General features: G+C 57.3%; 1 protein-coding gene across 3 annotated transcripts; it reads left to right on the top strand.

Annotated features, from left to right (window-relative positions):
* The first annotated feature begins 417 nt into the window (after positions 1 to 417).
* PPIL2 (peptidylprolyl isomerase like 2) lies at positions 418 to 23,688 on the top strand. Of its 3 annotated transcripts, XM_082667395.1 has the most exons (21): positions 418 to 536; positions 2,277 to 2,326; positions 3,927 to 3,972; positions 5,692 to 5,754; positions 6,655 to 6,706; positions 9,313 to 9,364; positions 12,634 to 12,725; positions 13,278 to 13,367; positions 14,203 to 14,278; positions 14,977 to 15,137; positions 16,135 to 16,210; positions 16,650 to 16,756; positions 16,914 to 17,003; positions 17,206 to 17,239; positions 17,773 to 17,890; positions 22,020 to 22,076; positions 22,678 to 22,750; positions 22,859 to 22,921; positions 23,010 to 23,149; positions 23,312 to 23,431; positions 23,562 to 23,688. In XM_082667395.1, the coding sequence occupies exons 1-20, from the start codon at positions 505 to 507 to the stop codon at positions 23,406 to 23,408; spliced, it is 1,569 nt and encodes a 522-aa protein (XP_082523521.1). In that variant the 5' UTR covers positions 418 to 504; the 3' UTR covers positions 23,409 to 23,431; positions 23,562 to 23,688. The 3 variants fall into 3 exon arrangements, with proteins under 3 accessions (XP_082523521.1, XP_082523520.1, XP_082523522.1); XM_082667394.1 differs by lacking the exon at positions 23,562 to 23,688 and having other exon boundaries at positions 23,312 to 23,548; XM_082667396.1 differs by lacking the exon at positions 23,562 to 23,688 and having other exon boundaries at positions 23,010 to 23,124; positions 23,312 to 23,516.
* The last annotated feature ends 88 nt before the right edge of the window (positions 23,689 to 23,776 follow it).

Raw genomic sequence — 23,776 nt, 5'->3', positions numbered from 1 at the left:
CCAGGAGAGAGGCCTGCAGGCGGTGGGGACCAAATGGGCGGTAAGTGGGCAGGCAGGGAATGTGTACGTCGCTTTGGAGGTTTCGGCCTGGCGGGGAGCGGTGATGGGGCCGAGGCTGGGGGTTCTTGGGGCTCCAGGCCTAAGACCTGAGAATCCAGGGCGGGTTTGGGCGGGGATGGCGTTGAGCCGGGGCCGGTTGGGTGAGGCGGTCCAGCTAGAGGCCCCCGGGAAGACGGGGTTTCGAGGCGGAAGCAGCTCAGCCCCGACGTGGCCGAGCCAACCGCGAGCTCAGCCCAGGGACCCAGGGAGCCGCCTGCGCCGGCCGGCCATGCGCCTGGGCACCAGGAACCACAATTCCCGGCGTGCCTACCGCCTACTTCCGGGGCGGGTCCGAGATACCCGGAAGTAGTTACGGAGCTCGGCCGAGAGGGCGCGGTGTGAGTTGTGTGCCGTTGTTTTCCGTCGCTCGCTGGTCCTGCCGCCGCCGCCGCCGCCGCCGCCATCATGGGGAAGCGACAGCACCAGAAGGACAAGATGTAAGTTGAGCCGCCGCCGGGAGCGGGCCTGTCCGCACTCTGCGCCGTGCCGAGTCCCTCTCGACGTCACTTCCCCGGGAGCCTCCGCCGTCCCCCGGCGGGGCGGCTCCCTCAGGCGCGGGTCTCTCGGGGTCCTGTCCCCTCGGCCCCTCCGCTCGCCAGCTCTGACCCCGCCGGCTTTCCCCGGGCGCGGTTCTCGCTCCCCAGCCTGCTCACGGGCTACAGCACCTTCCAATTAAAACAAACCCACCTGGCACCACCAGCTGCCACCGAGTTTCTTTGATTTTTTTTATGACAAGAAGAGGAACATCTGTGTCGATCGGCTGTTTTCTGCTTTCCCTTTGAAACCACTCCAGTCGGGCTCTGCCCGCTGCACTGCTCTTGTCGTGATCCTGTAACTTCCGTGCGACTCCATCCGGGGGTCAGTCAATTCTCAGTCCTCGTTTTGTTGGGCTTCTCAGCAGCGTAGGACGCGGCTGACCGCCTCTCTCCCTCTGAAGCCCTTGTACGGTGCCTGGGACACCACACTCTTTGTTTTCAGGCTACCTCAGGGGTCTTTCTTTGTTGGTCTCTTCTACTGGATCCTCCTCCCCCCGTTCCGGACCTCCTACGTCTCCTCCCCCAGGCTTCCTCTCCATTTACATCCTGCCCGGTGGGATCTCTCCAGTCTTGCTTAGGACACCTCCACTTGGAGATCCGATGGGCTTCTCGAATTCAGTGTGCCCCACGGGGAAGCAACTCTTGATTTTCAGCACTTGAGCCTGTTCCTCCCCCATTTTCCCATCTCAGTGGTCACACCGCTCTCTCCTCGCTGGGGGTCAGAAGCCTGGGAGTTTCCCTTAGCTCCCTCTGCCTCCTGTCCATCAGTACGTCCTGCTGGCTCTTCCAGGAATTGACCGCTTCGCACTCGTCCACCAGTCCTCCCACAGGTGAAGTTGATGCCAGCTCCTTCTTGAACCTTTGTAGTCGCCCTCAGATTGGTTTTCTGCTGCCTATTGCTTGACTCTCTGCACACAGTAGCCAGAGTCATGCTTTGAGGACTTATGCTGGATCAGGGTCCTTTCATCCCGCCTGAAGCAAATCCAGAGTCCTCCCACGGCCCCTGAGGCCCTTTGTGATACGACCACCACCTGCGTTTCCATGATCAGTGGCCCCGTGCCCCCATGTGCACTCTTTTTCAGTGGCTTTGCCCTTCTTTGGGAACACACTAGCTTTTCTTGCCTCAGGGGTTTTTTTTTTTTGCGGTACGCGGGCCTCTCACTGCTGCGGCCCCTCCCGTTGCGGAGCACAGGCTCCGGACGCGCAGGCTCAGCGGCCGTGGCCCACGGGCCCAGCCGCTCCGCGGCATGTGGGATCCCCCCGGACCGGGGCACGAACCCGTGTCCCCTGCATCGGCAGGCGGACTCTCAACCACTGCGCCACCAGGGAAGCCCTTGCCTCAGGGCTTTTATACGTGATTAGTCGGCTTGGTCCCTCTGCCCCGGAAAGCTCTCTCCCCAGGTCTTCGTGTGGCCAGCTGCTTCTCATTGTTAACCCTGCCCTTTGGAGCAGGACCGTTTGGGTTTGCTTACTAGTTTGTGTATCCCCTTGTTCTCTTGTTTTTTCACTATGTGCCTGACACATAGTACGTGTTAAAAAAGCATTTTCCAAATGAGTGAAATGATTTCGGTTATCAACTTCTTACTTCCAGAGACTATTCTTTTTATAAAGAGGTGGTAGTAAGATTATCTCTCTCTCCAGGTACATTACCTGTGCTGAATACACTCACTTCTATGGTGGCAAGAAACCAGGTAAGGCATGAAATCCTTCTGTTCCTTTTGGTGTGTGTGTGTGGGTATAATTAAGGAATGATGTCTTCACAATGCAGGAAGTGTAAAAATGAACAGTTAATAAGAACATGGAAACTATAGTAGACAAATGGGTTGAGGACACAGTTCACAAAAGAGGAAATACACTAAACATAGGAGAAAATGTTTAATATTGGTGATTTTTTTTAACATAGGTTACAATAATATTTTCTCTGTCAAGTTAATAAAGAATACAAAGAACGGGGACTTCCTTGGTGGCGCAGTGGTTAAGAATCCGCCTGCCAATGCAAGGGACATGGGTTCGAGCCCTGGTCCAGGAAGATCCCACATGCCGTGGAGCAACTAAGCCTGTGTGCCACAACTACTGAGCCTGTGCTCTAGAGCCCACGAGCCGCGACTGCTGAGCCCCCACATGTCACAACTGTTGAAGCCCACGTGCCTAGAGCCTGTGCTCTGCAACAAAGACAAGCCACCGCTATGAGAAGCCTGCTTACTGCAACAAAGAGTAGCCCCTGCTCACTGCAACTAGAGAAAGCCCGCGTGCAGCAACAAAGACCCAATGCAGCCAAAAATAAATAAATTTAAAAAAAAAAGAATGCAAAGAGCAATAATACCTAAAGCTATCAAGGCTGCAGTCAAAAGAGCACTGTCATGGTCACTGGTGGAAGCAAAACTGGCCCAGCCTCTTGGAAAGCAAAGCCAAGAGGGAGCCCCACAGCAGGGGTGTTAGTTAGGGTTGTGGCAGAAACCCACTTGGGGTATGTACTTTTTCCTCTAAGCTCTTTCTTGATGTACCCCACGTTTTGGTTCTGTCTAGAGAAAGGTATTAGTACACAGCAATTTTTGCACTGGGTAATTTATATCAGCGTTTTCTTTTGTTTTTTTCTTTTTTTTTTTAAATCTTAACAGATTTTTATTTTTTTATCGATGTATTGTTGACCTGTAACACTGAGTGACTTCCAGGTGCACAATGCAGTGGTCTGATATTTCTGTGCATTGCAAAACAAAACCCAAAATAGGTCTAGTTACCGTCTGTCACTACACACAATTATTATTATTATTTATTTATTAAAATTTATTTATTTTATTTATTTTTGACTGTGTTGGGTCTTCGTTGCTGCATGTGGGCTTTTTCTAGTTGCGGCGAGCAGGGGCTATTCTTTGTTTCAGTGCGTGGGCTTCTCATTGCAGTGGCTTCTGTTGTTGAGGAGCATGGACTCTAGGCGCACGGGCTTCAGTAGTTGTGGCACACGGGCTCAGTAATTGTGGCTCGCGGGCTGTAGAGCGCAGGCTCAGTCGTTGTGATGCACGGGCTTCATTGCTCCGCGGCATGTGGGATCTTCCTGCACAAGGCCTCAAACCGTTTCCCCTGCATTGGTAGGTAGATTCTTAACCACTGAGCCACCAGGGAAGCCCCCCACACAATTTTTAAGATATCATTGACTACAGTCCCCATGCCGTGCGTTTCATCCCCGTGACTTACATGCACTTTTTCTTAAAACGTAGTTGACTTGTTGATAGAGCACATACGTGAAGTTTTTTACAGAGTAAGTTTTCTGTCCTTTATTTTCATTTTACACAGATATCGCACAAACAGATTTTCGTCGTCTACCTTTTGACCACTGCAGGTAAGAGTTTGGAGAGTTTAACCTTTCCCTCGTGACTGTTCTCGGGTACTCAACTGTTTGACAGTGAATCTGATCCCTGGAGATGCAGGTGTAGCTTCTGTCTGCGTTCTCCCACCCAGATCTTCTGTGGACTGGAAGAAGGGACCTAGCAATGGAAAGAAATGATGATGGTTTTCTGCTTGTTCTGTGTCTCCATTTATGTGCATTGTTTTTTAACCTTGTTCTTACCTACAGAGGCAGGTAGGCTCTGTCATCAAGCCTGCCTTATAGTTGAGAGAATCAGTGCTTCGAAGAGTGAGCTCCCTCTCCCAGGTATCCCATCTAGGAAGTGGTCTGACTCTGAGCCCAGGGCTTTCATGCTTTCCTTTTGGTCCAGAGTCTGAGTAGTAACAGCAGCCCAGAGAGTCCTGATACTGTGGCCCCTCCCCCTTCCCTGAGAATGCAGGTCACTGTGGGGGCGGGGAGGGACCCAGCTGCACAGCCACTTGGATGTCTCCTCCCACCCTTGTTAGACTAATGAACCCCAACACATTGGGGCTTGGGGGAGTGGGCAGGTCTGGTGGTCCCCATGGGCTTGAGTTTCCCCAGGTTTGAGCAGTGGTCAGCTCTGTCCTGGACACACGTGTCTACACAGCATTCTCCCCATCTTGCCCTCCTCTCCCTCCGACCAAAGTTCTGATACCATAGGTCAGGGTGAGCCTTTGAGAGCTGACCAAGCTCTCCTGGTGATCCCACAACTGTGGTGAGGCAGGTCAGCCGATACCACAGGGCAGTGAGGGGGCAGGGGAGGCTGGGGGTGCAGCCGCTGAATCTGCCCAGGGCTTCCAGGAGGCTCCCCACATGGTGAGTGAGGGCTTCACCTGTTTCGCTTGGCTCAGGAAGTAAGAACAAGTGAGGCCCAGACATCATCAGCTGCATTTCTCACCACCGCCACCAGTTTTGTCATCAGCCTCCTGGAAATGTAGTCTTGTAAATTGGTTCGATGGAAATCTTTGGTTCCCAGTTCTTCCAAGAGGTCTCTGCTCTGTGTCTCGCCCATTTTGTAACTACCTTGGGTTCTGGGTAATACGTGCTTTGAGAATGTGCCCTTCAGGCCCTGTTAGGAGAAGATGCATGTTCACTGTCTTGCTGTTTGGAGCTTGCCTTGTTGTTGGGTCCTGCTCTGGTCAGTCCCCAGCAGTACTACTGGGTTAGAGTAGAAGGTTGGGCCAGAGGGGGCGGTGGTGAGGACTCTCCACAAGGGCTCCCTGGGGCAGCATTCGGGGAGGTGACCCCAATGCTGCCAGGCTGTCCAGGTCCTGGTGCCTGACCTGTGCTGACCGAACTCATAGGTGACTGATACACAAACAAGCCAGGTCAGCCAGGGCTCTTGATGACTAGTGATGGAGACCCCATGCCAGAAGAAAAGGTTATTGGCTCAAGGAAGTCCACTGGATACCATCCTCCTCCACCTGTGGGCTCTGCTTTTCCTAAGCAGACCCTCCACGAGGCAGGAAGTGGCCTTCGACACCCATATCCCTGCGCTGGAACTTACCCAGGGCTCCCGGGCGTCAGGTCTTGTCTGAGTCACTTACCCACTCCTTGGAAACATGGCGGGAACGGAGCCTGCTGTGCAGCCAGGAGCAGGCAGGGCTCCTCCAGACCATGGTAACCCCGCGCCCCCAGAGTCTCCTGCGATGGGAGGGGGCAGTGCTCAGCAGTGACCCTGTCCTTCCTCAGTCTCTCTCTACAGCCCTTTGTCTACCCGGTCTGCACCCCCGAAGGCGTCGTCTTTGACTTGCTGTGAGTTTTCCCTTGACTTCTGACTAACAGATGTGGTGAGATTGTTGACACCCACTCAGGAAGGGGCTGTGGGGCCAGCTGGAGTGTTTGGGCTCCAGGCAGTGCTGAGCCTGGACACACCGAGGTCCCAGCAGCCTTGGGAGCCCTGGATGGGCCTCAGGCATGGGGTGGCAGTGCTGCTGTGACCTCTGCCTGGAGGGGCGTTGGCCTCTCCCCGTGTGGGGGTCCCTAGTGCTCTAATTCGCACCCTGTACCTGTTAGAGTGTTAATGAGCGGAGTAGCTTTCACTTCATGAAGGCAGAGCCATAGTTGAGGCGCATAATTTCCTAGTCCTTCCCTTTGAAGCTTTATGCTCAGTTTTATGTCCCAATGTAAGCCAGCTTCTGTAGTTGTCTCATAGTTCAGATTCAGTTTAGAAGATTTGCAAAATACTGCAAAGGAAAAGGGAAAATTGGCCATAATTGCATTGTCCAGGGAAAGCACTGTCAATATCTGTAGTGCTCTTCTTCTGGAAGTGTATTTGTGGTAACCTGTTTGAGATCATACTGTAGAAGATAGTTCAGGATCCATTTTTCACTCAGATGAGAGCTTTTTTCCCCTATGTCATTCAGAATTCTCTGGAAATGTGATTTTTGATTCTGGCCCAGTATCTCATTGTATGTACGTCTTTTTCTGTTAATGTGATTTATCCATGTTTATGCATAACTAGAGTAAAAACCCTGAACATACTTTGAAGCCCATGTAGCCAGAAATATTCCCCCGTTTCCTCTGATGAGGCAAAAAGTGAAGTGGAGTGTAGCCCCTTCCCAGCTCCCCCTGGAGGCAGACGCCCTGCACTGTGGCCCTGTCGCCAGGCTGCACCCGCCCTCCCACTGACGCGCACTGTCCTCTTCCCTTCAGGAACATTGTCCCTTGGCTTAAGAAGTATGGGACCAACCCCAGCAACGGAGAGGTAGGTGGCTGTGCAGGAGCTTTGGTGATGCCGGTGAACACCAGGTGTCAGGTACAGGAACGTGGTGGAGGACCCACACCGGTCCTTTCTGGAGTGTTCCCCACTTGTGTGCACATGTGCAGGCATCTGTCTTACCTCGGTCATGGACGCAGTTGATTGGTGACCCCACTGCCCCTTGCTTCCACCCCCGAGGTGTCAGTGCGTCCGTGCGCCCTCCTGTGGTGGCACAGTTCGGGGGGGCATTTGGAGTTCTGCTGTTGCAGATGGTGGTCACACATGCAGTGTACCCCTGGGACTGCTGGACGCTGGGGGCTGCGTTTTCGGCTTGGTAGCTCCTGGCAAATTGCCCCCTGGAGGAGTCGCACTGTTCCAAACTCTCATCAGCGGCGTGTCAGGGGAGATGCGTGTCCTAGACCCTCGGCAGCTCTAGGAGTCACCTGTCTCTTTGGGTGATGTAACTTGTGGGCACCAGCGTTCTGTGACGTGTACTCTGTGGAGAGTTAGGTTAAGCAGCTGTTGATGTGTCACACGTACAGGTGCAGGAGAGAATCTGGAGTCGAGTTCCAGCATACTTCCCTGCTGGACACCCCCCGCCCCTCCGCATGCCTTGTTGTAAAGCCCCAGGGCGCCCACTTTCCGTTCCTCCTGCTGCTCTCTGTTCACTTCTCAGCTTGCCTTCCCTCTGCCACATTTATTCGGTTGCACCCATTCACTCACAGAAAGGGGTTAGCCTTAGAAAGGGGTGCAGCATGGGGCCTGGCGCTGTGAGCAGAGTGGGACGGGATGCTCACCAGAGGAGGATGGGGGACCTGGGGACGTCTGTGGAGCAGTGCTATGGAAGCTGTGACCTGGGGACGAGGGGAGATGGTGGCAGATAGTCTGAGTTACATCGGGGGGGTCTTGCCATCCCTGGAGGGAGCCTGGCTTCGTTCTGGATGGGCTGGAGGCCAGATGGGTTAAGCCGTAGCGAGCTGTGATCTGGCCTGTTTGGAAGCCTGGCTCTGGCTGCTGTGTCGGGACCAGACCTCCGGGAAGTGAGGGTGGAAGCAGGGAGGCAGCAGGGGCCATGTACTTTCTGGGCAAGAGGTGCTGGGTGAGCCTGGGCTAGGGTGCAGGCTGAGGAGGTGCAGTGCAGGGGCTAGAGGTGGGCGAGCAGGGAGGGCAGGGCCTTCTGCAGACCCTGGAAGCCAGGTTGGCTCCCCCAGGGTGTCAGCCTGATAGAAGTCCAGCCTGCGTTGGGGGAGTGGCGGGCAGTGTGGTGACTGGCACTGCGGAGCTGGGAGCTGGGCTGGGTGGTAGTCAGAGCCCTGTCTGCCGGGATGAGGCCTGGTCAGCTCTGTGACAGACCCTGGGGGCCCTGTGGAGAGTAGAGGCTGTCATTGTCATCGTCTTTGGGGAGGCCCAAGAGGACCCGGGTGCGGTGAGGCTAGGGTGAGGGAGGGAGGTGGAAGAGGGGTGTGAGCAGGGTCCTGGTCACCAGCCTCGGACGTGTGAAGTGTCGTGGGTTCAGTCTTTGCTCAGCTGTGCGCTTGTTACCTGTGTTCTGGAGGTGGATGTGTACTCTGGGGCCCTGGGCGGTAGCCTTGTTTTCGGGATGCACCGCCTCCCCTGGGATCAGGCTGCAGCTGTGTCGAGGCTGGGGCTCGCTCCTCTGTCGGTGGGGGCTGCGCTTTGCCATCGCCCCCCAGCCCCCCGTGTTTCCTGATCCACCTCTGGCCCCCCTGTCCTCGGTCTCCTCGGTTACTGTGGCCAGCCGCTCCCCGGGTGCTCCCCAGCCCCACAGCATGCCAATCGCCTGCCCCCAGCCATCACCTCTGCTGCAGGTGTCCTGTCAGGGAGTCTGTGGTGCGTCCTCAAGTGGGGCCCGTGCCCCTCCTGGCCTGTGCCCAGAGTCGCCGCGGCCCTGAGGACCGTCCCTGTGGTGTCAGCTGCTGTGAGCTCCTGTCGCCTCCTGGGACCCCGGGAGGAGGGTGCTGCGTGTGGGTCTCCCTGGGTTGGCTGTGCCTGGGGCGGGCACCCACCATCTGTCCATAGGTGTGTGTGTGGGGGTGGTTGGCTAACGAAGGCAGGGCCGAGGTGACTCAGGGAGTGGGCACTGGGCTGGGTGCAGGGACTGTGCCAGGGGAGGGAGGACGTGGGGCAGAACTGGGTTCGGCCCTGGCGGAAGGATGCCCGGCGTCTCTTCCGCGTGGCCCTTGGAGCTGGCCCTTGGTTGCTGCAGGGCCTGTGCCTCCCCATCCAGGGTCTCCCTGCTGCCCCCTCGCTTCCTCTGACAGAGGCCTCCCCACTGGGCAGCTTTCCTCCAGCTGCTGGACTTTGCTTTATTGTCCAGGTTCCTGGAGAAGAGGTGAGCCGCAGACGAAGTCCAGAAGTTTTGAGAAAGGATCCCGTCCCATCCCCTCTTGGCATTTGCGTGTATTGACTCCTCTTCCCCCATGTTGTAGTGCCTGGTGTTTCTTGGGTCGTCACACAGCAGAACAGCAGGGCAAATGCCTGGGTCCCCACTGCCCAGCTGAGGAGATATTGATTTGGCCAAAAAGTTTGTTCAGATGCCTCTGCCCTTTTTCATGTGAGTTACTTGTTATTATTAATTACGCTTTTTTCAGAAACTGGACGGGAGGTCCCTGATCAAGCTGAACTTTGCAAAGAACAGTGAAGGTGAGTAATTCTTTACAGTCAGTTTTAGGATTGGCCCGCAGGACCCGAGGCCCCCGCCTCTCACCAAGTTTTTGTTCCTTTCTGATCAGGCTGGAGGCTTGCTTTTGATTTCTCAAAGGCTAATAATTTTTTCTTAAAGGTCCAGATAGTTGTTGTTTTTTTTTTGCGGTATGCGGGCCTCTCACTGTTGTGGCCTCTCCCGTTGTGGAGCACAGGCTCCCGACGCGTAGGCTCCCAACGCGTAGGCTCCCGACGCGTAGGCTCCGGACGCGTAGGCTCAGCGGCCATGGCTCACGGGCCCAGCTGCTCCGCGGCACGTGGGATCTTCCCGGACCGGGGCACGAACCCGTGTCCCCTGCATCGGCAGGCGGACTCTCAACCACTGCGCCACCAGGGAAGCCCAGGTCCAGATAGTTTAAAGCTGGGGTGGGGGTGAAACCTCCGTCTTGGGGCACTTCTTCCCACAAGGGCACTTGGGCCGTGTGGGCCTCCGGTGGCCTTTATGAGTCCAGCTGGGCCCCACGGGAGACAGGCCCTGCCTGGCTGTGGCTCTGGTCCAGTCATCGCTGGAGACAAGCTGCTCAGGCTGCGGCCCAGGGCAGGCGGCCGGGCAGTGGGTGTGGGGGGTCTGACGGATTTGCCAGGTGGCTCTTGGGCTGGTTTCCACTTGGCACTGGTCATAAAGCCCCAGTCCAGGACTGGGGTCCTGCTCTGCACTCCTCCACACCCTCCATTGTTCTCATTGGCCAGACGCCTGCGCCAAGGCGACCTCCGTGGACACCCACCTTGTTCTCGGTTCTCTGTGGGCCTGGCGCCGTGCCCTGGGCGCGTGCGGGTGCTGTGGTTGAGATCGGTGTCGGGGCTCACTGGGCGAGTGTGTTCCGGGAGATGCTGGAGCAGCTGAGGCTGGCCTGGCTCCCAGCAGGTGCCAGATGGCAGTGAACGAGCAAGCGGGCCTTGGTGACCAGGAGCACAGCACCCCATGGATGGTCCCTGGGTGCCATGTGGCTCCCTGCTCTGAGAGCGGGTGATTCGGGGAGGCCCTCGGTGTGTCTCCTTCACAAGTGTTTACTGAGTGCCTGCTGTGTGTGAAGACCAAGACAGGCCGGGTCTCTCCTGGAACAAAAGGGAGGGAGGAAATTGGAAATGAGATCACTGTAGTGCGTCAGGTGCTGCATGTAACAGGTCAGAGGTAAAGCAGGGTGAGAGAGGGTCACAGGACGACTCGCTGACAGGGTTTGAGTATAAATCTGGGGGGAGGGGGAGGAAGGGCAGGGGAGGGGAGCCCTGTGGGGATGTGGAGAGACCATTCCAGGCAACGGGCTCAGCCTGTGCAAAGGCCCCGAGGCACAGCCAGGAGTCCAGTGTTGCTGCATCAGGGTGAGCGGAGCGGGAAGCAGGGTCTGTGGTCCAGAGTCAGGTGGGATGGGGTGCAGAGCAGTCATGTGGGGCTCGGGTGGCCACGGGAGAACTCAGAGATTACAGCAAGAAAGATCTGACCTAACTTTGCCTTTTTTAAAATTTTTACTAAAAAAAAAAATTTACTAACTTTGATCTAGAGATTGCCTTTTTTTGGCTTTGTTTTGTCTTTTAATTAAAATTTTTTTTTTAAATTAATTTATTTTTGGCTGCGTTGGGTCTTCGTTGCTGCGCGTGGGCTTTCTCTAGTTGCGGCGAGCAGGGGCCGCTCTTCGTTGCAGTGTTCAGGCTTTTCTTGTTGCAGAACATGGGCTCTAGGCGCGTGGGCTTCAGGAGTTGTGGCATGCAGGATTAGTAGTTGTGGCTTGCGGGCTCTAGAGCGCAGGCTCAGCAGTTGTGGCACACGGGCTTAGTTGCTCCGTGGCATGTGGGATCTTCCTAGACCAGGGATTGAACCCATGTCCCCTGCATTGGCAGGTAGATTCTTAACCACTGTGCCACCAGGGAAGTCCTCTTTTTTTTTTTAAAGACAGCATCATTTATTTTCTTTCTATTTTTTTTTGTTAATTAATTTATTCTTGGCTGCATTGGGTCTTCATTGCTGCATGTGGGCTTTCTCTAGTTGCAGCAAGCAGGGGCTACTCTTCATTGCGGTGGGCGTGCTTCTCATTGCGGTGGCTTCTCCTGTTGCAGAGCATGGGCTCTAGGTGTGTGGGCTTCAGTAGTTGCGGCATGTGGGCTCAGTAGTTGTGGCTCACAGGCTCTAGAGCACAGGCTCACTAGTTGTGGCACACGGGCTTAGTTGCTTCACGGCATGTGGGATCTTCCTGGACCAGAGCTCGAACCTGTGTCCCCTGCATTGGCAGGCGGATTCTTAACCACTGTGCCACCAGGGAAGTCCCAAGTTGACATTTTCAGGGATGTGAAAGTAGAGAGAATTCAGGACTTCCTTGGCAGTCCAGTGGTTGGGACTCTGCACTTCCACTGTGGGGGGCCCAGGTTTGATCTCTGGTCTGGGAACTAGGATCCCGTGGTGTGGCCAAAAAAAAAGAAAGTAGAATTACTGTGTGACTCCCCCATATCCATCCCCAGCTTCAGCTCCCATCCATTGTCAACGTGTCTGATTTTACTTATGCTCGCATTCTGCACCTACTCAGGTGATTTTAAGCAGATCCTTGACGTCATACTATCTTGTGCTTAAGTACTTCAGTGTGCATCTCTAAAAGCTAAAGATTTAAGAAATAATAACCACAATACCGTTGTCACATCTAAAAAGTTAGTAGGAATGCCGTAGTATCATTGATTGTCCAGCCAGTGGTCAAGTTTCCAGAATGCTCTCATAATTATTTTTTGTAGTTTTGAAATCAGGATTTTTAGAGTCCATACAACTCAAGGTCTTTCATCTCTAAGTGTTCCCCTTTCTGCAGTGTTCTTGCTGGGACTTGAACAGGCTCCCTGGCTGTGGGCGGGTGTTGGTGGGGTGGGGCAGGGCACGGAGGGCAGCCGGGGCTGGTTGCAGTAACCCAGGCGAGGGACGCAGGAGGTACGGGGACGAGGCAGGGTCTGAAGGATGGGCTACTGGTGGGTGGGCAAGGGTGACGGATGCCCGAGGTGGAGAGGGAGGCCAGGTAGGCTGGGGGCTGACAAGGCCGACTTTGCTGAGGAAGACCCTGCAGGGGTTGGGTCTTGCGGGATGAATGGGAATTCATGCTCTTGGAGGAGGAGCTTGAGCTGTGGGCTGTCCCTCGGGTCGCCCTAGTTGTGCTGACGCAGGATTCCGCCTCTCCCGCTCTCTGACCTTGGCTCTCTGACCTTGGCTCTCTGACCTTGGGTGTGTGCCTCCTCTCCAGGGAAGTACCACTGCCCTGTGCTGTTCACCGTCTTCACCAACAACAGCCACATCGTGGCCATCAGGACCACTGGCAACGTCTACGCCCACGAGGTGGGTCCTTGGGGAGCCCCAGGCCGGCTCATGGGGTGAGAGCCACCGGCGCATCCAGGAGATGGCAGGGCCTGCTCGTGTCCTCCAGACTGGACCGGGGCAGTTCTGCCCACTGAGCAGGTCCTTGTTCCCTGGTGCCCCCCACAGGCATCGGCAAAGACCTTGGAGGGACCTCAGTTCCTAGTGCCGCCCCAGGGGATCACATGTTGTGGGGGGGGGGTCCCGATTTCCACACCCGTCCTGCTCTGGGCCTGCTTTGGGCTGGGTGCAGATGGCAGGGCTGTGGCCCCATGATGCGGGAAACCCTCCCTAAGCCTTTTTCATGCCCATCCATGGAGGTTGGCCCCGCGGGGCTCTGGGGTCATGGATTCGGGTGGCTCATTGGGAGACAGATGTGTGACAACAGCAACCTGTCTGGGGCGCAGGAAGCCCCGCCCCTTGGTGGCACATACTTGTCCCCCCCCACTTGGTCCTTTCCCTACCTCTGGGTGGGCTCTGGGCTGCCAGGTCGGGGGGCAGGCAACGTGACAGCGGACTTTCTCCTGGCTTTAGGCGGTGGAGCAGCTAAACATCAAGGCCAAGAACTTCCGAGACCTGCTGACCGACGAGCCCTTCTCCCGGCAGGACATCATCACCCTACAGGTGGGTGTCCCCTTCCCTGCCTGCCCAGGGACCACCCGCCCAGGACCTTGGCTCCTCCTGCCTCAGTGGTCTCGCAGCCCCCTGCCTGTGTAGCTCCCAGCTGTCCCGGCCGTTGGCAGAGCCCCTCCCACCCTCCCTGCCCTCAGTCACCCTGGGCCTCCACACAGGCAGCCTGCTCAGTCCGGGGCTCACTGCTCCCCTCTGAGGCCGCCCCTGCCATGTCAGGGCCCTCGTCTCTGCCCCCAGAGCCACCTCCATGTCCCAGCAGCCCCGTTGCAGGCCTGAGGGCTGGGGCTGGTGTGCTCAGGACCCAGGGGCGAGTGTAGGGTGTGCCTGTAGGTGTCAGAGCCCCGAGTGAGTTCATGAGAACCCGGCCCTAGAAAATCAGGGTGTCTAGATCCTCCTGTGTGGCTCATCCCGTTCTAATCAGAGGCCGGTGCATGGCTCTCCCCAGTGATGGGCTCGCTGTCCCCAGGGCAGACCGTGGGGTCAGTCTGGCAGCCGGGCTGAAGGGGGGCAGCCTGCAGGAGGCCTGGAGGTGGGCACCCCACGTCCCGCGCTAACAGCCAAGGGTGCTCGGCTGTGTGCGGGGAGAAGGGTACGCAGCTGGCTGAGCCGCCATCTGTGCCACTGTCCCTGCCCCACCCCTGCTCGTCACCCTGCACAGGGCACAGTCCCTGCTGACCTGCCAATGCCCATGCAGCCCCCAGCCTCTCCCCTCCAGCCTGGTCCCTCTGCCGGTCCACCCGTCCTTTGCTGCCCAGCAGCCACACGGCCCAGGATGGGTCTGGCTGTGGTGCTAGGCTCACTGCCACATGTGTTCTTTTTGCCATAGGACCCCACCAGTTTGGACAAATTCAATGTCTCCAACTTCTTTCATGTTAAGAATAACATGAAAATAATAGACCCAGGTATGTATGGCCAGGGCTGGCCCGGGTGCCAGGGACTTAGGTAGAAGAGCCTGTGCTCCTGGGTGAAGCCCCTACCTCCCTGGGGCTTGAGTGTCTGGGAGTCTCACCCAGGTTTTCACAGATCTTGCATTTCCTGAGCCCACGCTCCATTGTTCTGTGCTGGGGTTGGCAGAACACCCTGGCCCATGCCTGCCATCGGGGGCCAGACATGTCGGTGCCAGCCGGGCCATCACCATGGTGCCCGGCCTGGCCATCTCCCTGCCACCCCCGCACCGTCAGGACTTGGCTCTAGGTCTCTCAGAGCTGCTTTCTTTCCCATGTGTTCGGGGGCCTGGATGGGCCTTCTCCTCAGAGATTGTGTCCCACCACAGGGATGGGCCATTCGTGCCGGCCGCTGGGTGGGTATGGGGGTCCCATGAAGGGTGGTGACTTCTCGTGGCCAGGGGTCCTGTGATGCGAGGTTGTGACCCCTGGGGCTGGGGCCGGTCTGGGGACAGGGCAGTGGCCTCGCTCTTTCTTCCCCCACTGGGTCCTCCCTGGGTTGTTGTGACCAGGAGGCTGTGACTGTGACAGAAGCTCTGGTCACTTCAGACTCGTTTCCCGGCCGGGGCTCAGTGGCTCTGGCCTCCTGTCCCCGTCACAACATCTGGGGATGCTGCTGGGTCTCGGCTGCTCAGGGCGACTGTGCTGTTTTGTAGATGAAGAAAAGGCCAAGCAGGACCCATCTTATTATTTGAAAAACACGAACACGGAGACCCGAGAGACGCTGCAGGAGCTCTACAAGGAGTTCAAAGGGGACGAGATGCTGGCGGCCACCATGAAGGTCCCCGAGAAGACAAAGGTGGACAGGTTGAACGCTGTGAGTAGGCAGCAGGCCTTGCCGCTGCCCTCTTTGCCCCTTGGGGCACTCCTGGGGATGGGGCTGCACTGAGGCTGGCCCGGCAAACCTGGGGCCACGGACAGGTGTGGCCGGCCCGGAGCGGATGTGCTAGGTGGACAGCTGCCCGGTAGCTTCAGTGGTTCCTCGCCCCACAGCTGCCTGGGGTATGGGCAGAGTCACTGCCCTGCGAAGCTGGTTACTCGGTGCCCAGAGCAACCTCAGGGGTGCCAAGCTGCTGGGGGGAGGGAGCCAGTGGTACTGGGGGTACCTGGCACCCGTCCTTACCTTCTCATCCGACACAGCCCACGGTTGGTCCTGGGACCCCCAGTTGGCAGTGAGGGCACCAGGATTTGCACCCTGGCTTGTCAAGCCCCCCTTCCTCTATTCAGGCAGGACCTGGTGAGCTGGGGCTGGGGGACCCTGGGAGGGAGGACCTCTGAGGTGCCCCCCTAAAGAACTGTCCAGAAAACTAAGGGTGCTAAAAGAAGAAGGTTTGTTGTTTATGATCTAATCCCAGCTCTAACACGATGGTTCTTAGAATTTTGGTGTATTTCTTTCTCATGGGAAGAAACTTTTTTGTCCTTCTGTTTAGAAGGAAAAAAATCGTTTATTGAGGCTTATTTTTTCCTGTAGGGACTTAACACATTTAAAAAGAAGCTCCAGTTCTTGGTGCTCTGAACCCCAGAGATGCCCAGGCTCTGCCTGGTGTGTTTTTCTGGGTTTCACTTAACGTGAGAGCTTTGGCAGCCAGGCCTTCAGCCCAGTTGAGACCCATGGGCTGCTGGCTCACTGTGCCCCTGCTCCCTGGGCCCTTGGGGAGAGGCCAGTGTGGGCTGGGCTGTCCTGTCCCCCTTGGTAGACCCCTGCAGGTGCCTGTGGGTGGTGGTCAGGGACACCTTCCTGGAGGAGAGGCACCAAGCAGGGCCTGAGCAGCGGGGTGGCCTCGGGCTGAGGAGCCACCGTGGTTTCTTGGCAGGCCCACTATTCCACCGGGAAGGTCAGCGCCTCCTTCACCTCCACTGCCATGGTTCCCGAGACCACGCATGAAGCAGGTAGTGGCCTTTGTCTCCACCACCAGCGTTAACAGCGGCCAAGGGTGGGGTGCCCTCGTCCATGCCCTTCTCAGCGCTGCTCTGTCGCGCCTGGGCTTTGTGGGCTCGTGGGCAACTCAGGAGTGGCCAGGCACGGCCCCTTTTGAAAGTGGGCTTGTGCTTGGGATAGGGGCGGCTGTCCAGGGGGCTCCCTGGTGATGGGAGGCCCTCCCCATGCTGGGGCCACCCCACCTCAGGCTCCAGCCCAAGTCCCACCTTGGCGTTGCCCCCAAGCCCCCTTCCTCTCCTGTTCTTGGCTGGTTGGGCCCCCCTCCCCCCAGCCCTCCCCTCCCTACATCGAGGAGCCGTCAGGCCCCGCTGCCCCACCCTCCCCGATGCCCCTGGGGGCTCCGGGACGCGGGCAGGCAGGCAGGCAGGCAGCTCAGGCCTTTGCTTGCAGCTGCCATTGATGAGGACGTGCTGCGCTACCAGTTCGTGAAGAAGAAGGGCTACGTGCGGCTGCACACCAACTTGGGTGACCTCAACCTGGAGCTGCACTGCGACCTGGTGGGTGAGGTGGCCGCCTGCGAGTGCCTGGCTGCTGGGCCTTGCAAGTCCTTCCTCACTGTCGGGGCCGCCTTCCACTGCCCAAGGGCCCTGGGGGTCCTCGGTACCCTTCCCTGGCCGCCATGTGCCTCAGCGGAGCACCTTGCCTTTTTTGTAGACGCCAAAAACCTGTGAGAACTTCATCAAGCTTTGTAAGAAGCAGTACTACGATGGCACCCTCTTCCACAGGTCCATCCGAAACTTCGTGGTGAGTGCTGTGCGCCAGCCTCCCAGTGCCCACGTGCGGAGTCCTGCAGTGACCCACGTGTGCCCGGGGGCCAGCTGGCCACACCAGGCCTCCCAGGGGTGAACCAGGAGGGCCCCATTCTCACCAGGAGCAGCTGGGGGACGGGGGGCAGGGGGGCTGAGGCTCATGGGCACGGCTTCTCACTGGCTGGTTCTTCCTGCAGATACAGGGGGGTGACCCCACGGGCACAGGCACAGGTAGGTGCTCGTGCTGGGCCCCTGGGAACTCTGGCTGCGCCACAGTCTCTGAGGGCAGGGGCGTGGGGACTCTGATAGCCCCACGTGCTGTTTCCTCATTCCAAGGTGGTTGTGAGGCCTCAGCCACAGATGAAGGGTTGGGGGCACGTTACCTCCCACTGGGCCTCCAGGGGCACCCCCTCTGTCCACAGACCAAGGGGGCCTACAGTGGGTGGAGGTTGGGCCCCACCCTGGACGCTGCCCCTCCAAAGCCCCCCTTAGCCTGCCAGCTGCTTGGGCCAGCTCATCCCTCACCCTGTGTGGTGTGAGCAGGAACCACCCGTCTCCTTGGCACTTTACTCCCTGTTCTGTGGGCCGGGCCCTAACCAGGGGCTCTGAGGGCCCTGGGGCTGCGGGGGTGTCCTGCGGGGGGGGGGGTTGGTGATGAGGACCCCAGGGATTGTGCACGGGTTTTTGAGCTGGGCCGCATCCCAAGAGCTGCGCTCAGCTGGGACCTGGTCATTCTTGCTGCCACGTGCCCCCTCCTCCTCCAGGGGGGGAGTCGTACTGGGGAAAGCCCTTCCGAGACGAGTTCCGGCCCAACCTCTCGCACACGGGCCGCGGTGTCCTCAGCATGGCCAACTCGGGGCCCAACACCAACAAGTCTCAGTTGTGAGTCAATGGGCGGTCATGGGAGGGGCCCGGGGAGGGGGTGGCTCCTGCACGTTCTCCGTCAGCCTCGCCCTACATATTGTGCCCCTGACCCCGAATCCAATCCAGAAAGTGTGGGGACACGCGCAGACCTGCCTGAGCGCTGGGCCTGTGCACCTGCACATAAAACGAGTCAGCCGGCAACCCCACGCCTCGTGGTGGTGCCTGCGACAGGCCAGGGCGGCACCAGATGTGGGTGTGGATGTGGATTCCTGGCCGGGGGGCAGAGACCCAGTGAGGGGTCGGGAATTCTGCTGTGAGTGTTTTGGCGTTAGATGCCCGGGTCACCCACCTTGGTCCTAGTAGGTCTAAGTTTTGGTGCTGAGAGGGTGAGAACAGGCTAGATGTACAGGCTTGGGCGGCCTGTGTCCAAGTGTCTGGGGGGTGGGGGCCTGTGTCCAAGTGTCAGTGGAAGGTGGGGGGCGGCGCAGGGGAGCTGCAGGGCCTCAGAGGAGAGTGTTTTCCCAGGAGCCACACGCTGCCTGCGGAGGTTGGTTTGGGCCACATGGCCACTGATGGCGCGTCGAGGACGGTTTGGGTGGCGGCTCGCATGCACCTTTGCTGGCTTCACCTGCAGAGCCGCCTGGCTTGGTGGAATGGGGCCCCAGGTGGAGTGTTTCTCTCCCGCTCAGCCTTCTCTAGGAGCTTTATGAGTTCATCTACGTTTCTTGATTCATGATTCTTAAAAATCCTTAATTTTTTACCTGTGTTCCAGATATTTTCCCAGACTTTAAAAATTTCGGGGAAAGGTGGCACATGTTTTTACATCTCTCCTGTGGCATTTCCACTTGTGCTTCAGGAGTCCCCAGTGCCATCGTGCGTGTGTCTCGGGGAAGTTGTGGAAGGCTTTGGTTTTGGGATCTCACTTGTCCATGGTGATTGTGTGTGACGTGGGCACAGCGTTTGTTTCCTCCCAGTTGTGCTGGTGTCACTCAGAGCAGTCCCCTCCCCAGGTGGATGGCAGCCTTGCTGGCAACTGAACAGTCAGGATGCCCGTCACAGTCTGTCAGGTAGCTAGTTGGCCCCTCGGCCATTGCGGGCACTGGTGGAGTGGGGAGGGGCCCCCGAAGGGCGGAACACGCCCTCCTGCCTGATGGGTGGTCCCCTGTCTTAGGTGACTTGTTCCCAGTGATTTCCCTGCTCATCCTCCAGCGGAGCCCCTGAGAGAGCTTCCCACAGAGAAGGCAATTCCCGCCAGCCATGAGGGCCTCGGGTCGTCCTCCTCGTGCCCCGGCACTCGGCACCTTCCTGTGGGAATTGGCTCTCACTCTGTTTGTTGTTCCTTCCGCCAACGTTACACTTAACCTGCTTACACCAGCTCCGCACTGGGCTCTGCAGTGAGTTCCAGGAGGTCCACCCTCACTATTTGTTTGCACGTTGCTTTGGCTTTGATTGCTTATTCTCTAATCTGAATTTTATTTTAACTGGAGCGATGTGACGTGTGTTTTATTTATTTATTTAATTAAAAAAATTTTTTTGTGACGTGTGCTTTGGAACAACGGACGTGCGTGGGGTAGTTTCCATCTAAGGATGTGCCTTGACTTCTCCTTGGATGTCTTCTATCTTCTAATGCGATTTTACAGTTTCTTCACGTGGGTCCTTTGCCTTCCTGGATAAAGCAATTCCTTAAGGATTTTGTAGTTTGTGATATTTTTGTAAACAGATTTTTTTTTCCCTAATTCTGGGTGGTTATTTTTCATGTAGAGAAAAACTATTATTTAGGCACTTTATCAAATTCTCTTATATTTCCAGTAGTTTACTGAAACTGTCTTAGGCTTCGTAGACATTCACGTTATCAGCTTGAGGGGATGTCCTCTCCTTCCTGGTGCAAACATGGTCCCCTCACCATCAGGCTGTGTGTGGGAGGACATGGGCTCTGTTGCGTCACCCGATCAGGTTTGCTGTTGGGCCTACTTTTTCAAGCGAGGTTGCTGAGTTTGCAGATGCTTTCCTGTAGCGTCTGTCACTGTAACATATGCTGTTTTTCTCCCGGAGGCTGTGGGCCAGCCTTTCTGCTGTGTCCGTGTGTCTGTCCTGGCCAAGATTGTAGACTGCTGCTCCCTCCACATGGGGGCCGGCCTGGGTCATCTGTGCAGGTTTGATGGGGATCCGAGTACCGTGGGAGCTGCCCATGGGGCGAGGTGGCTGGCACCTTCTGGGGGGACAGCTGACCAGCTTTGGAGGTGAGGCAGCTGTTGTGACCTCGCTGGGCAGGGACGGCCGCAGAGCGTCCTGCTGACCCTTAGGTGGGCTTTGCTGCTCCGGCCAAGCACTGATTCACATTTTGCTGGAATGGGACTCACCCATCTCTGGATTCTCAGCCTGTGTCCATGCATCCCCCTCTCTCCCCATCCCTGACCACATCTGTGTCCGTTCTTCCTCAGGGCTTACAAGGGTTTTCTGCTCTCACTTTCTCTGTAGTTATTTTCAGTTTCTACTTCGAATTGCTTCTTCCTGGTTTCTGTTCTCTCCTTTCTTATCGGCCTGTGCGTCCCCCGCCCACTGCTTGCTGGTGGCTGGTGGTTCCGTCTCTCTCATCCTGGCAGGGCTATGTGGCAGGTTTCTTAGCCCCATGGGGCTGGGTGGGTGCTCTGCGTGCTGTTGGCAGGGTCGGTGGTGTCACCTTTTATTATTATTTCCAACTCTGCTTAAATAGCCAGTAAAACCGCTGCTGGATTGGTGGCGGTTTTCTCTTTTTATTTCTAATATTATCGGGTGTTTTGTCTTTTCAAAGAGCTAATTTTAGACTTTATTTCCTTTCTGTTATGTCTTGGTCTCCCTTTTGTTGTTTTTCTGTTTTCCTCCTGTTACTTTAGGTTTATTCCATTCTCTCTTGAGTTTCTTTAACTGTGTTAGAAGTGAGAATAGGAGACCTGCCTGGCGGCCGGAGGTCGGGGATGCACAATTCCGCGATTTTTGACGTCTGGCAGCCCGATGGGCTTGGAAGGCGTGTGCTCCCTGGGCAGCTGCTGACGCGTTGATGGAGCTCGGTCCCGCACGGGCTGTGGGGATGTGGGGGCATTGCTGCACTTCTCTGGGGACTGCTCCATGTTGCGACCATCGCCACACTTCCTGCCTGTATCCCTTCTGTCTGCTTCCATCCTTCTGCTTTTAGCCTTGTAGATTCTTGAAGTCTTAAAGCAGTATCTTACACAGCACACACCTAGATCTTGGTTTATTTTAATTCAGCCTGACAGTCCTAAGTGTATTTAACTTTCTAGTCACTGTGCTGCTTCTGGTGATCTTAATTTGTTTTCTACTTAGTCTTTTCTTCTATTTCTTTTTGTTTCCTTCTTTTCGCTCTCTCCTGGTTTGGAACTTAGACGTTTTCCTTGTGGCCACGAAGTACATCCGTCTAATGTCTGAAGTTACTGGTTAGCGCCCCCCCCCCCCCAGTCAACCCGCCGGCTCTCACATCCGTGTCCTCGGGGAGTTTAATTTGCCTTTTTTTAAAAATTAATTTATTTATTTTTGGCTGTGTTGGGTCTTCGTTGCTGCATGCGGGCTTTCTCTCTAGTTGCGGCAAGCAGGGGCTACTCTGTTGTGGTGCGGTGGCTTCTCTTGTTGCGGAGCACGGGCTCTAGGCGCGCGGGCTTCAGTAGTTGTGGCACGTGGACTTCAGTAGCTGTGGCTTCTGGGCTCTAGAGCGCAGGCTCAGTAGTTGTGGCGCATGGGCTTAGTTGCTCCATGGCATGTGGGATCCTCCCGGACCAGGGCTTGAACCCGTGTCCCCTGCATTGGCAGATGGATTCTCAACCACTGCATCACCAGGGAAGCCCCCTAATTTGCCCCTTTTTATACCAAATTAAACATGAAGATTTTTGAGGTTGGCCCTTGTGTCCCTTTCCCACGTGTGTCTGTGTCTGGACCCCTTCTTGCTTGTTGCCTCCTTTCTTCCGGGCTACAGTCTGTGGTCCTGTAGTCAGTCTCTTGATGGGACGGGCTGTGGGCACAGCGTCGGCCCAGTAGGAGGTTGGCGGCGGTCAGGCCTGGAGGCAGAGCCCCTGCCCCTTCCTGCACGGCCTGGTAGGGGGCCGAGGCAGGCAGGTGGGGAGGCGCAGGCTCTCCCTGACCATCCCTCTTTCCCCAGCTTCATCACCTTCCGCTCCTGCGCTTACCTGGACAGGAAGCACACCATCTTCGGGCGGTAAGGAGCTGCACATGAGGTCTGTGTGTGTCGGGGGTGGGCGGCTACCTTCCCCTGGGCTGGGCCTGCTCCCACTTGCCCCGTCTGTGTCTCTGCACAAGTGGGGGCTTGGGGCTTCTCTGGCGGGGGATGGGGGTGGGCAGGGAGTTGGGCCCTCTGGACCTGAGACCCGTCCCAGTGGCCTACCCAGCGCCCTGCCTGCACCCTCAGGCTCTCCCTTGAATGGTCCCGAATCTTAAAGCTGGGCCACATCCTGTCTCTCTCCCCATCTCCTGTCTGGAGCTCGGTACCCATCCTGTGAAGGCCCAGATGGTATTTCCAGCTCTGTGGCTTCATGGTCTCTGTCACACCCCATCTCTGGTCGTAGCACAAAATCAGCTACAGGCATTATGAGCGTGGACGGGTCCCGATCAATCTTGTTGACAGAGCTGGCAGGCAGCTGGACTTGGCCACCAGCCGGGCCCGGGGACCCCGCCCCTCATCTCTGGGTCCTACTGGCTCCTTCTGGAGCCACTCTGTGCCCCTGGCCTGCACAGGAACATGGCCTTTGGGGGTGCCCTGCCCTGGGCACATTCTCAGGTGCCCCATCGCTCTGCTGCAGGGTTGTTGGAGGCTTTGACACACTGACGGCCATGGAGAATGTGGAGAGTGACCCCAAAACTGACCGCCCTAAGGTATGTGCCCGGGAGCATGGGGGCTGCTCCTCAGGCTTGGCACTGGGCAGGCCCTAGGCGGGCTGGGGGCATGCGCCGGCTCTGCTTACCCCCTCCCGCCCCCACCAGGAGGAGATTCGCATGGACTCCACCACAGTGTTTGTGGACCCCTACGAGGAAGCCGACGCCAAGGTGAGGGGGGCACTCGGGGCCCGTTCCGTCCCCAGGAGCCCCACCCGGCCCAAGGGCTCCAGGCCAGACACTCCCCTGCCTGCCACAGATCGCTGAGGAGCGGAAGAAGACGCGGCTGGAGGCAGCGGCCCTGGAGAGCACAGCCAAGACCAGCCAGCCCCAGCAGGGGAGCCAGGGCCCCCAGACGTACCGCCAGGGAGTGGGCAAGTACATCAGCCCGGTGGTCACGTGAGTCTCCACGGTGCTCTCCCTGCACTTACCGCCGGGGGGTGGGCAGCCGGGGGCACCAGCATGAGCTGGCTGCTGGGGGCGCCTTGGTGCAGGGTGAAGGAAGGGGGGTCGGGGCCTGGTACCCACATGGCAGCTCTCGTCTGCTGCTTCTCTCCCCAGGAAACGGGTAGCAGAGGAAGAGCCCTCCACCAGTGCAGCTGTCCCCGTGGCCAAGAAAAAGCCCAGCCGAGGTTTTGGGGACTTCAGCTCGTGGTAGCAGGCTGGCTGCTCTGGATTCTGGTAGGGACTTGGACTGTGTCCCGAGTTGTCTGCCCTTTGAGCTGCAACTCAATAAAGCTCTGGTCTATTGGCCTAGGTCCTCTTTCCTGGCCTTGGGAGTCCACGGGCCACCTCTTCTCTCCCTGGGTAGGACGGCCTGGCCCTGTCTGTCTCCACGTCTGCTCCTCTGCCTCAGTCAGGAGGGTGAAGCCAGCTGGCTCCCGCTGTTCCTGGCAAAGGGCGAGCAGAGGTCCTGGGAGCTGGTGTCTGTCGTCCCCCCAGCCCCTGCCAACTCCTCTCCAGCCTCAGGGCCTGGCCTTGTGCTCACACACGACCTGGGGACCTGCTCGGTGGTGTCTCTTTCTA

Source organism: Grampus griseus, assembly GCF_964374135.1.
Source record: "Grampus griseus genome assembly, chromosome: 12".
NCBI classification, from domain to species: Eukaryota; Metazoa; Chordata; class Mammalia; order Artiodactyla; family Delphinidae; genus Grampus; species Grampus griseus.
This window is presented reverse-complemented; position numbering and strand designations above follow the sequence as displayed.

Bases quoted from the DNA above. Each gene is read 5' to 3' on its own strand.
- PPIL2 (XM_082667395.1), top strand. From the start codon at position 505: ATGGGGAAGCGACAGCACCAGAAGGACAAGAT. The intron at 6,707-9,312 runs GTAGGTGGCTGT...CGCTTTTTTCAG, and splicing joins CCAACCCCAGCAACGGAGAG to AAACTGGACGGGAGGTCCCT. The intron at 13,368-14,202 runs GTGGGTGTCCCC...TTTTTGCCATAG, and splicing joins AGGACATCATCACCCTACAG to GACCCCACCAGTTTGGACAA.